Source organism: Magnolia sinica, chromosome 14, assembly GCF_029962835.1.
Source record: "Magnolia sinica isolate HGM2019 chromosome 14, MsV1, whole genome shotgun sequence".
NCBI classification, from domain to species: domain Eukaryota; kingdom Viridiplantae; phylum Streptophyta; class Magnoliopsida; order Magnoliales; family Magnoliaceae; genus Magnolia; species Magnolia sinica.
In genome coordinates this window covers 74,074,794-74,087,585 of record NC_080586.1, presented here as the reverse complement: position 1 = coordinate 74,087,585, position 12,792 = coordinate 74,074,794, and the positions used below count along the sequence as shown (strand labels likewise).

Here is a 12,792-nt window from a genome sequence, read left to right as displayed (position 1 = left end):
TGTTTGGGTTTACTTCAACGGGCATGAAATCCACCGTCCATCAGGTATGCCATCCCTTAGGCTTTGACCCCAAAAATCAGGCTGATTTGCCAATCAGCTAGTGACGCTGCCACCAGCCAGGTAGCTAGTGGTCGGTGGTATGTGGACCCCACCATGATGTATGTGTTTTATCCCTGCCGTCCATCCATTTTGAAAGATAATTTTAGGTTTGATCCTAAAAATGAGGTAGATCTAAATCTCAGGTGAATCACACCATTGGAAAACAGTAGTTATTGAATTTCCACCGTTAAAAACCTCCTAGGGCTCACTGTAATGGTTATTTGACATCTAACCTTTTAATTAGGTCATAAATACTTGGATGAAGGGATAAAATATATATCATCTTGATCCAAAACTTTTGTGGCCCTCATGAAGCTTTTAATGGTGGCCGTTCAATCAACGTTGTGCGGTCCGCTTGAGATTTGGATCGACTTCATTTTTGGGTTGCTATTATAAAATAATCTGGAAGAATGGATGAACGGAATGGATGAAACACATACATTATGTTGGGCCCACGGAACACCGACCACTAGCCATAGGCTAGTGGCAGGGTTAGTAGCCAATCCGTTTCCGAGCCACGCACCCAACTGTTAAATGCATACCAGACGACCGCGGATTAGGTACTACACCCGCCTGTCCCGAGCCTGGGACAGACGGGGGCGCGGATTGGATACTGACAAGGTCAGTAGCCAAATCCCTACTGAAGTGACGTCACCAAGCTCTATGGACCCACCATGATGCATGTGTTGTATCCATACCGTCCAACTATTTTTAGAGATCGTTTTATGGCATTGCAAAGAGAATGAGATAGATCTAAAGTCCCCACCATGGAAAATAGTGGGGACGTTGACATCCACTGTTCAAAAATTCTCAGGGGCCACGGTAGTTTCCGATGAAGCTGATATTTTTGTTTTCACTTCATCTATCTCTATTTTAATTCATGAATAGGATGGATTTCAAAAATACATCACTGTGGGCCCTACAAATGTTTCAACGGTAGGTGTGATGGCTTCCACGGTTTTCTGTGGTGGGTCCACTTGAAATATAGATCTATCTCATTCTCTTTGTAATGCCATAAAATGATCTCTAAAAATGTTTGGACAGTACGGATACAACACATGCATCATGGTGGGGTCCAAAGAGTTTGGTGACGTTACTTCAGTAGCGATCTGGCTACTGACCTTGTCAGTATCCAATCCACGCCCTTGGGACAGGCGGGGCTCCGAGGGGCCTCCTTGATGTATGAATTTCATCCACACTGTCCATCTATTTTTCCATATCATTTTAGATTATAATCTTAAAAATAAGGAAGATCTAAGGTTCAACTAGACCACACGGTGGGGATTAAATTCCTACCATTGAAAATTTCTTAGGGACTACGGAAGCTTTGGATCAAGATGATATTTGTCTTTTCATTTCATCCAGTTGTGTATTACCATATCAACATGTTGGATGGAAAGTAAACAACACGGTGGGGCCTAAGAAGGTTTCAATGGTGTGTGTCATTAGTACTGCTGTTTCCTATGGTGTGGTCCACTTGAGCCATGGATCATCCTTATTTTTAGCTTAATATTCTAAAATGATATCAAAAAATGAATGGACGGTGTGGATAAAATCCATACATAAGGGTAGGCCCTCGGAGCCTCCCCCTGTGACAAACTCCTAAAACTCCTAATAGGTGGAGGTAGTACCTAATCCACGCTCAATCAAATCATGCCATGTCATGGTCTCACCGAATCTGCACCTGATTCCGCACCTGGGCTTTGGTTGGAAGACATATGAGGCAGCACACCTGGTTGATGGGTTGGATCTCATTAAGTGCCACCCACGTTTGAGTTAAGGATGGCCTGTCATGCTGGGTGGTGCAGCCCAGTTAGGCTTGGACCGTGGGTTGGAGTTGGGCGAAGGGCATGGGGTTGAGAAGTTTAAACCCAATCCCACCCTTCCAAACTTCATATGCTGTTCTAATTCGATGTTAAGCAACACATGCATCTTGCATGTAGATTGTTTGTTACTTCTTTGTGTACTGTGGCCCACTTGATCGATGGATGAATTAGGCCTTGGGTCTAACCTTATATTGTGGGGGTTAATGAGAGCTAGCCCATACTCGTCGTGACACTATAGCAGCCATTACTTCTTCAGCATAACCACTATCTCCTCTTGGATGGACATCTTGTGCAAGGTTTGGCTTCTCTTTGGTTAATGCCTCACTTTTGCTATGCTCATCATCATCTTCTTTTCTTTTTTTTTTATCATTTCCTTACCCCCACCTGTAGAGGTGGGCACCGGACAACTCGATTTAGCTAACTCAACTCATCCAACTCGTTCAGGACTCGACCCGAACCAAATGGGTGAGTCAGTCCGAACCGAGTAAGCTTCATCCAATCCGAACTCAAACCAAGTCGAGTTCAAGTTACCTAGTAGCTCGACCCGACTTGACCTGAAACTCAATCCGGTTAGAGCCGACTTGATCTAAAACCCGACTCTCCAACCCTACCCTGACCCGATCCCAAAATCTCTCTCTCTCCCTCCCTCATCCTCCTCATCTTCCAAGCCCGACAACCACCCACCACCATCACCCTCCTCCTCCTCCTCCTCTATCTCTCTCCTCTCCACTCTCTCAGTCTCTCCCTTCCTCATCTATCAATCCGACTAGGTGCCAACTTCACTCGACTCAGTACTTCTGACCGGATCGGACTCGGTCCGGATCAGTCTAGGCCAAACTGGACTCGGATCAAGTCAAGCATGCTAGACTCAGTATTGAGTCGGATCGAGTTTGGGTCAGGCATATTTCAAAACCGGATCGAGTTGAGTCAACCCTAACTCGGTCCAACTCTACTCGATGCCTAGCTCTACCCACCTATACTCTAGCAACATCTCATATTTTTACACCCACTGCTGCAAACTTCACAAGGCCCACCCTGTTGTTTATTAAGACCATCCAACTTGTTGATAAGGCCACACAGACAGAGAAAAAGGGAAGAAAAATTCAGCTTGATCCAAACTTCTATACCCCAATATGTTTTTAATAGTAGGCATTCCATCACTAGTGTTTCCTATGGCAGGGTCCATGTGTGCTTAAGATCTGGCTCATTTTTGGGCTTATGGCCTAAAATGAGATGGCAGAATGGATGGACAGCATCATCAATCACGCGCATACATAAAGTTGGGCCCCATAAAATCCTCCACATGCCTACCCCATAAAAACACTTTCTATGCACATATGAATACATGCATATGAAGTGCATTACATCTGAATTTAGACCAAGCACCATGATATTGATGATGGAATTTCTAATTGGCCCACTAGAATATAGTTTAATGCATGTTTGCTTGTAATTACACATTAAGTGAAGCTACAACCAACCCCCAATGGCTATTTTAATACAATTTCGCTTATAAATTCAACTAATCATATGTCATTGTGGTAGCTAGTTAGATTAGCGGTTTAAAGATGGAGAAGCTCGTATCCTCTCAGGTCAACAATCAGTCGGTGCCGGAATCTTACGTATTTCCACCGGAAAAACGTCCTGGCGATGTGGCCGTTCCTACATGCAACACAATCCCAGTCATTGATTTGGGTGGAAGCGATCAGGATGAAGTAATCCAGCAAATATTGAAAGCTAGCGAAGAATTTGGTTTCTTTCAGGTCCTTTCTCTCTCTATACCTTAGGTGGGCCACATCACGAAAAATAACGTTGATGGAATTATTATCGTTAATCACATGATTGGCCTGATTTAGGCTGGCAATGGACGGTTCATATGAGCAAAAGTCAATATTTGAATTGACCCAGCGAAATAGGCCAATCTGAGCCCTTCAAATTTTGGTGGATCACTAACTGCAGGACCCACTGTTATGTATATTCCTTACATCCAAACCGTCCATCCATTTTGAAAGCTCATTTTAGGGCAAGATCTAAGAATGCAGAAAGTTGACCATACAGAATGAAACAGTCGTGATTAAATCCTCACCATTAAAAAGAATGTTTATTTGACATCCAACCCTTTGATATGGTCACAAATACCTGGGTGAAGAGACCACACAAATATCAGTTTGATCCAAAACTTTTGTGGCCTATGAGAAGCTTTTAATGGTCGATTACCATTGTTTCCTTTTTTATGGTCCACCTGGGATTTGGATCTGCTTCATTTTTAGGATCATGCCCTAAAATGAGTTTTCAAAACATATGAACGGCGTGGATATAAGGAATATACATCAAGGTTGGCTCACGATCATTGATCCCACCCACCTCTGCAGGACACCAACATGAGAAATGACTTAACGTACATAAAATCCACACCGTCCATCGGCTACTCCACTCTTTGTTTAGCCTTGATGCAGAAACTCGGTTTGATTCAACGCAGGTGGGTCACCCAAAAAACTGAGACCTAAAACCTATAAATTCACGTGGTATACTCCACCCTAGTTGTGGAATGACTATGATTGGTGGCTAGTTCTTTCGTCCCAATGAGGCAAATCAGATGAATGAATTGGACGGCATATAAGCACCATGGTAGGTCCTACACAAAACTAACGGTTGGCTTTCCATCCCAACTGTCTTCCTGTGGTGTGTCCTATCCGAAACTTGTTTTATCATGAATTTTAGTTTCAATGGCTAAGATGGGATAGTCCACCTGATGGATGGTGTGGATCTCATGAAAGTTGTTTGCCAAGGTAACACAAGGGCAGTTGGCCCATAAATATGAAATGAGTTGATTTGGAAATATTTCAGTAACACAAAAATAGAATTAAAAAGCATACTAAAAAATAAATGTACCTGTTCTAATGCAGCTAGTTAACCATGGAGTCTCTGTCCACGACATGATGCGTGTTGCCAAGGAATTCTTCGAGATGCCGGTTATGGATAGAATAAAGTTGTACTCAGAGGATCGCAGCCAGATTGTGAGAGTTTTTACAAGCATAGACTACTGTAATGAAGATGTGCATTGTTGGAGGGATAATCTGCGGCACCCATGCCATCCTGTTGAAAAATTCATGCATTTATGGCCCGAAAAGCCCAGTAGATATAGGTAATCCTTCATCAATAGTATTACATTATTTACATGATTCTAAGGTATTTATGCATGCATGAACATCTAAATATCAAACCATCCATATCAAAGTTGAATTGGGACCACCCAAAATTAGCTCATCTTACAATGTGGTCGGTTCAGTTAGTTATGGCGACTCATAGACTAAAATTAAACAGAAAATGGTGACGACAGTGCTGTGGATGATTGGTGCACATGAGTGATACTTAAGCTAACTCAAGCAATGGATCCATAAGTCTCCACTCACGGCTTAGTGGTAGATTCAGAAGAGTTTCACCAATAAGGTCATGGGTTTGAGTGCCCATTGTGGTGTGTGTGGGTGTGAGCTCAAAAATTCCGATTCAATTCGTTCAATGGAATTTGGGTCCAATTTGATAATTTCAATGGAAGTTGGGTCATCTGTGCAAGCCAAGGGGTACAAGACTTGGGTGGGTCCTACCATAATTTTTTTGTAAAATTTATACCATTTTAGGCTCAGGTTTAAAAAAATCAGCCCTATCTTTGATTCAGGTGGATGGCATAGTTGGAAACAGTGTGCATGAAATCTTCGCTCTGTGAACTATTTTACTTTGTATGGCCCACCTGACTTATGGATGGGCTTGATGCTCCGCTTCAAAAATAAATTTTGGTGTGGCATTTTGTGGGCGGAGTGAATTTTGTATAATCATCACAGTGGGCCTTGTAGAAATCAAAAGTGTGGCCCACCTGAATCACAAGTCAACCTGATGTTTTGGTCCTGGGCTTAACATGGGATCACACATCTATGAATCGAGTGGATTTCATATACACAACCCAGTGGGGCCTGGAAAAAATAAAAGGTAGCATCAAATGAATTTTTAGGTTTGCCTGTACTTGGTTTTTGAAGGGTCCGCCTTGATGTGTATTTGAGATTGACTCAGATGTGTAATCCTGTGTTAGTCCATGGAAAAACAAAATCAAGTTGACTTGTGATTTAGATGAGCCACATCAAAGTAAGCAATTAAGAGAGGGACGTACACCTTTGACTTTTACAGGGCCCACCGTGATAATTAGCTCTGACCATTAAAATGACATGCCAAAATTTAGGCATGTAGACTACATTATAAGAAAAACCTTGATATTTCAGAGAGTGTAGTGGATGATACACTGGCACTTAGAGATTACTTAAAAATGATATAAATGATATACATGTAATTTAAATTAAATGGTTCAGTAATGTGTGGCTGTTTTGCAGTATCATGTATTAAAAAATTATGATTATCTTACTATCATATTGCTAAACATTTATTGGATGGTTAAAAATGAAAAATATCCTCTCTTTTTCAGGCATGTGGCTGGAACATATAGTGTGGAGGTTAGAGGACTGGCTTTAAGGATTTTAGAGCTAATAAGCAAAGGATTGGGACTTGAAAGGGACTACTTCAGCAATGAACTTAGTAGCATGCAAGTGATGTCCATAAACCATTACCCAAAATGCCCAGACCCAACCTTAACTTTAGGTCTTCCAAAGCATTATGACCCAAATGTGATCACCCTTCTTCTTCAAGGTGAAGTAAGTGGCCTCCATGTCTTCCAAGATGGGGAATGGATGGCTGTGGAGGCTCTTCCCAATGCATTTGTGGTGAATTTAGGTTATCAGATGGAGGTACATTTACTCTCTCTCTCTCTCTCTCTCTCTCTCTCTCTCTCTCTCTCTCTCTCTCTGGCCCCATCATGATGTCTGTGTTTTATTCACACCTCCGTACTTAACATGAGCCCAAAAATGAGGCAGACCACTTTGAGTACACAAACCGTATAGTCGCTGAGGGTTTGTGTAGGCAAGGGAGTGTAGGTGATGACCTCCGTGCAATTCCGAGATGGTGGTCAAGTCCAACAAAGTAGTTATAACCGTATAGTTTCGCAGTCATCGGACTTTTGACACGTGGTCTAGATCCGATATGGAGTTTCAACACGCTTCCGAGAGCAACTGAGTTTTAAGATGAATCCTAAGTTTTTAGGTAATGTACCGTTAGCGATTCTAATTGTTTTGGGTCTTGTAGTTCGTATTGAAAGCAGTTCAATCTAATTCCATTGGTTATTTAGTTTAACACTTAATAATTTTCGTCTAATTTCTAAAGGATTCAATCCTTAGTGATTTCTGCCTGAGGTGATACTTGGGTCTTTGTACGGATTTTTCCGGGACGTTCAAGATGACAAATGACTTCCGTCTGCTCTACAACATATGCATGTATAACATGTATCATCGATCAAGTAACTGCACCAAGTGCACAAGGTTCATGGTGGACTTTTTGTTTTGAGTTGGAAAAGGAGACAAAGTATGTCTGTCCACTCTTGTCTTAATGCAGATAATCAAAGCGGCAAGGTCCAATAGGGAAAGCACCGCGCTGCCATTCGGCCGACTGATTTGCAAGATCGTCCGTCGCTACAGCTTTCGACTCCATATGGATGACGTCGCCTCAATCTATATTATCAATGCAAGCATGCTTGACAATATGGGGATGAATGGGCTAACACCTTATGCACCACCGGTTCCCAAACAGAACTGTGCGTCCACATAAACGCCACACATACCTCAGGTGGCTCCTCCTCCTGATAGGTTGGAGCAGATGATGCTCTTGATGCAGCAGCAACAACAGTTTTTCGCCACCATAGCAGGGGTCCTTGCCCAGAATATGAGTGTGGTTCCGCCTGCATCACCTACGCACCCTGCTGGGAACATGAATACCAGCGAACTTTTTAAGCACTTTTAACATTTTCGTCTTCCCACTTTTGCAGGTACTCACAGACCCGAGGAGGTTGATTATTGGCTAGATCGCATATCTAAGATGTTGAAGCCGCTACACTGCACTGAGGCAGAACAAGTTGAGCTAGTCACCTATATGTTCGAGAAGGAGGCTAGTTTATGGTGGGACAACATCTTATGAACAGTTCCCGCAGGACACGTGTGGACCTGGGATGCATTTGAGATACGCTTTCATGGGAAGTACTTTCCCCTCGCATACCGTAATAAAAAGGAGGGTGAGTTTCTTCACCTCCGACAGGGAGGGATGACTGTGTCAGAAAATGAGAACAGATTCATGGAGCTAGTCAGATATGCCCCTTTGATACTAGCAGATGAATCGATGAAAATGTTGCGTTTTTCAGATGGGTTGCAGCCCGATATCCGCACTAGGATGTGTTGCGTTGGCATTTCCAATTACGTTGGGCTAGTCAACATGTCTCTACGAGCTGAGCAAGATGGAGACAGAGTTTCTCAGACACGTATACCAATGGGCCTGAGACCTCATCCCGAATTACAGCACCAGCCAGTCCTAAGTAAGAGGCCACATGTAAACTCGCCTCCCAGGCCCATGGCTCTACCAACCCAACAAAGACGAGCTGGCCATTGGTGTACATATTGCAACAAGGGGGGACACACTGACCCCTTCTGTTTTACCAAGATGAAAGACAATGGTCTCACGCCACCTCAGAAGATCGACCGTCAGCCACCACGTGGTATAACGACTCCACCTCTACGATTTGCACCACCAGCGCAGCCATTTTATCGACCACCTGTACCTCGGGATAGACCGCCTCAATGACCTATGACAGCGTAACCAAATCATCTTTAACAAGCCCGTGTGCATGCACTTATAGCTGAAACACCTGAGTCAGCAACTGCAACGCCTTTGACCTTTGAGGTCACTGCCCACATTCAAAGTATACCTGTATTCCTATTAGTAGGCACTGGGTCTATTAAACCAATTCATATGAAAGAATAGGCCTAACAATGGATTACTGTAAGAATTATAATAATAATATGGTAACTAGAGGTGACAAATATGTTATAAATAATAGAAGGGTCGAAACGGAAAAATTTCTACAACTTCGAGTTGCCAATAGACTGGTCATATCTTTTCATATTAAAGTTTACTATGTGGTGTCTATTTAGGAATTATTCATAATCATACTAGGAATTGTCCTGTGATTAAATTTGATTATATGTAAAGATATATATATTTTTAGTTGTTTTTGTACAATTAAATTAAGACCCTCGGGTAGATTGAGTTTCATAGTTTAATACTCCGTAAGCTTATGTTAGAGGCGGACTACAGTAAATATTATAAGTTTCTTATTACCTTGTAAAGTCAAGGTTCATACTGCGTCGAGGAGATGTCCCTCTTCTTTCCTTTCCCTCGGTCTTATGTCGCTAACATCCCAAACTTCTGAAATATTTTAGAACTCTTGACTCTTCCTTCCCTCCCAAAGTTAATGTAACCAAAGTGCAAACTGCCCATAACCCCCTAACTGTATGATTGAAATGGTAACATACAGATATAATTTTAGGAGATTGAAAACCCTTCCAGTATAGTTCATTGACTATGAGCACCATGGAAGAACTTATTGTCCACCAAGTTAAACTTAGGGTAAACAAGAACTCTCGTTGAACAAGATCTAAAGGACAACCTTATATATATGAGGCTTGAACCTCCTAATAAATTATAATACTCCTTAAATACTTAGGATGATCAAGTTTCAGAATTTCAGAACCATATCCCTACGAGGCATTCACGGCTTAACTCAATTCTCAATCCTGGGTGATTACCAAAGGACTCACTGCTTTGACCGAGTAGAAGACCAGGATCTATCAGGATTAGGAAGGGATACAATGAGTTGTCTACCCTGGTCAGGCGGGCAATCGACATATCAGATTTGAGCCTACTACAACTATTTTTCCGTATTAGCTCTATCATAAAGAGTAAATTATACCACCCTTAGGTAAACTTTATCATCAAACACTTAGCACGATAATAATGATTTGGACTTTCATTTTCAAACCTCAAAGGTATAAACTTTTAAGGGGGGCAGACCAACATGAGCTAGGTTGATGTAGTATTATATAGCCTAACACGTATATAAACCCGAAACCAATAAAACTAAATAAATGAAATAGTAAAACCTTTACTTATTACCCTTAGGCAATTTCAGGGACGAAATTGTTCTTTAAGGGGGGTAGATTGTAATTTCCTGGAAAAATCTGTACAAAGACCCAAATACCACCTCAGGCAGAAATCACTAAGGACCGAATTCTTTAGAAATTAGACGAAAATTATTAAGTACTAAACTAAATAACTAATGGAATTAGATTGAACTGCTTTCAATACGAACTACAAGACCCAAAATAATTAGAATCGTAAACGCTACATTAATTACCTAAAAACCTAGGATCCATCTCAAAATCCAGTTGCTCTCGGGAGCGCATTGAAACTCTATATTGGACCTAGACCACGCGTCCACTGTATACCTTTACGTTTTTATCCTGCTGAGTAAATTATGTGGGTCCATCTTGAATTTTTTTGGTTTATCTGCACCGTTCATCAGTTTTTTCAGATCATTTTAGAGGTTGATACTAAATTTTAAGTAAATTTAATAATAAAGTAGATCGCACCATACGAAACACTGATAATAATGATTTCTACACCGTTGAAGGAAATGAAAGATCCGAACCTTGCCCAATCCGATCTGACTCGGTTTTCCTGACTGAGTCGGACTCGGATCGGTCTAGGGAAGCATGTGGTAGGGTCGGATCGGGTAAGATGGCCTAGACTCGGTCCCGGATCTATCCGAGTTCGGGTCAGTTCATGCAAAACACGGACAGGGTCGAGTTGGACCCAATCCGATTCGACTTGGTCCGATGCCCAGCTCTATCTACAACTTATGCACGTATAACATGTATCCTCGATCAAGTAACCGCACCGAGTGCATGAGGTTCATGGTGGACTTCTTGTTTCGAGTTGGAAAATGAGACAAAGTATGTCTGTCCCCTCTCGTCCGGATGCAGATAATCAAAGCGGCAAGGTCCAATAGGAAAAGCACCACACTGCCATTCGGCCAACTGATTTGTAAGATCGCCCGCCGCTAAAACTTCCGACTCCATATGGATGACGTCGCCCTAATCCATATTATCAATGCAAGCATGCTTGACAATATGGGGATGAATGGGCCAACACCTTATGCACCACCGGTTCCCAAATAGAACCGTACGTTCACATCGACGCCATACATACCTCAGGTGGCTCCTCCTCTTGATAGGTTAGAGCAGATGATACTCTTGTTGTAGCAGCAGCAACAGTTTTTCACCACCATAGCAAGGGCCCTTGCCTAGAATATGAGTATGGTTCCGCCTGCATCACCTACGCACCCTGCTGGGAACATGAATACTAGCGGACTTTTTGAGCGCTTTCAGCGTTTCCGTCCTCCCACTTTTGTTGGTACTCATAGACCCGAGAAGGCTGATTATTGGCTAGATCGCATCTCTAAGATGTTGAAGCCGTTACACTGCACTGAGGCAGAACAAGTTGAGCTAGCCACCTATATGTTCGAGAAGGAGGCTAGTTTATGGTGAAAAGGAGGGTGAGTTTCTTCGCCTCTGACAGGAAGAGATGACCGTGTCAGAATATGAGAACAGATTCATGGAGCTAGCCAGATATGCCCCTTTGATACTAGCAGATGAATCGATGAAAATGTGGTGTTTTTCAGATGGGTTGCGGCCCAATATCCGCATTAGGATGTGTTGCGCTGGCATTCCCAATTACGTTGAGCTAGTCAACATGTCTCTACGAGTTGAGCAAGATGGAGACAGAGTTTCTCAGACACGTATACCAATGAGCCCGAGACCTCGTCCCGAATTACAGCACTGGTCAGTCCTAAGTAAGAGGCCACATGTAGACTCGCTCCCAGGCCCATGGCTCCGTCGACCCAGCAGAGACGAGCTGGCCGTTGGTGTACATATTGCAACAACGGGGGATACACTGACCCCTTCTGTTTTACCAAGATGAAAGACAACGGTCTCACGCCACCTCAGAAGATCGACCGTCAGCCACCACGTGGTATAATGACTTCACCTCTACGATATGCACCACGCAGCCATTTTACCAACCACCTATACCTCGGGATAGGCCGCCTGAATGATCTATGGCAGTGCAACCAAATCATCCTCAACAAGCCCGTGTGCATGCACTTACAGCTGAAACACCTGAGTCAGCAATTGCAGCGCCTTTGACCTTTGAGGTCACTGCCCACATTCAAGGTATACCTGCATTCCTATTAGTAGGCATTAGGTCTATTAAACCAATTCATATGAAAGAATAGGCCTAACAATGGATTACTATAAAGATTATAAAAATAATATGGTAACTAGAGGTGGCAAATATGTTATAAATAATAGAAGGGTCGAAACGGAAAAATTTCTACAACTTCGAGTTGCCAATAAATTGGTCATATCTTTTCATATTAAAGTTTAGTATGTGGTGCCTATTTAGGAATTATTCATAATCATACTAGGAATTGTCCTGTGATTAAATTTGATTATATGTAAAGATATATATATATATATAGTTGTTTTTATACAATTAAATTAGGACTCTCGGGTAGGATTGAGTTTCATAGTTTAATACTCCGTAAGCTCATGTTAGAGGCGGACTACAGTAAATATTATAAGTTTCTTATTACCTTGTAAAGTCAAGGTTCATACCGCGTTAAGGAGGTTTTCCTCTTCTTTCCTTGCCCTCGGTCTTATGTTGCCAACATCCCAAACCTCTGAGATATTTTAGAACTCTTGACTCTTCCTTCCCTCCCGAAGTTAATGTAACCAAAGTCCAAACTGCCCATAACCCCCTAGCTATATGATTGAAACGGTGACATACAAATATAATTTTAGGAGATTGAAAACCCTTCTAGTAT

General features: G+C 42.3%; 1 protein-coding gene across 1 annotated transcript in view; it reads left to right on the top strand.

Annotated features, from left to right (window-relative positions):
* Positions 1-3,493: 3,493 nt before the first annotated feature.
* LOC131226197 (protein DMR6-LIKE OXYGENASE 1-like) overlaps positions 3,494-12,792 on the top strand; it is a 23,472-nt gene continuing 14,173 nt past the window's right edge. The window contains exons 1-3 of the mRNA XM_058221955.1: positions 3,494-3,688; positions 4,832-5,070; positions 6,397-6,715. Of these exons, the coding sequence (XP_058077938.1) occupies positions 3,494-3,688; positions 4,832-5,070; positions 6,397-6,715 (753 nt within the window). The remainder of the gene's footprint in view (positions 3,689-4,831; positions 5,071-6,396; positions 6,716-12,792) is intronic.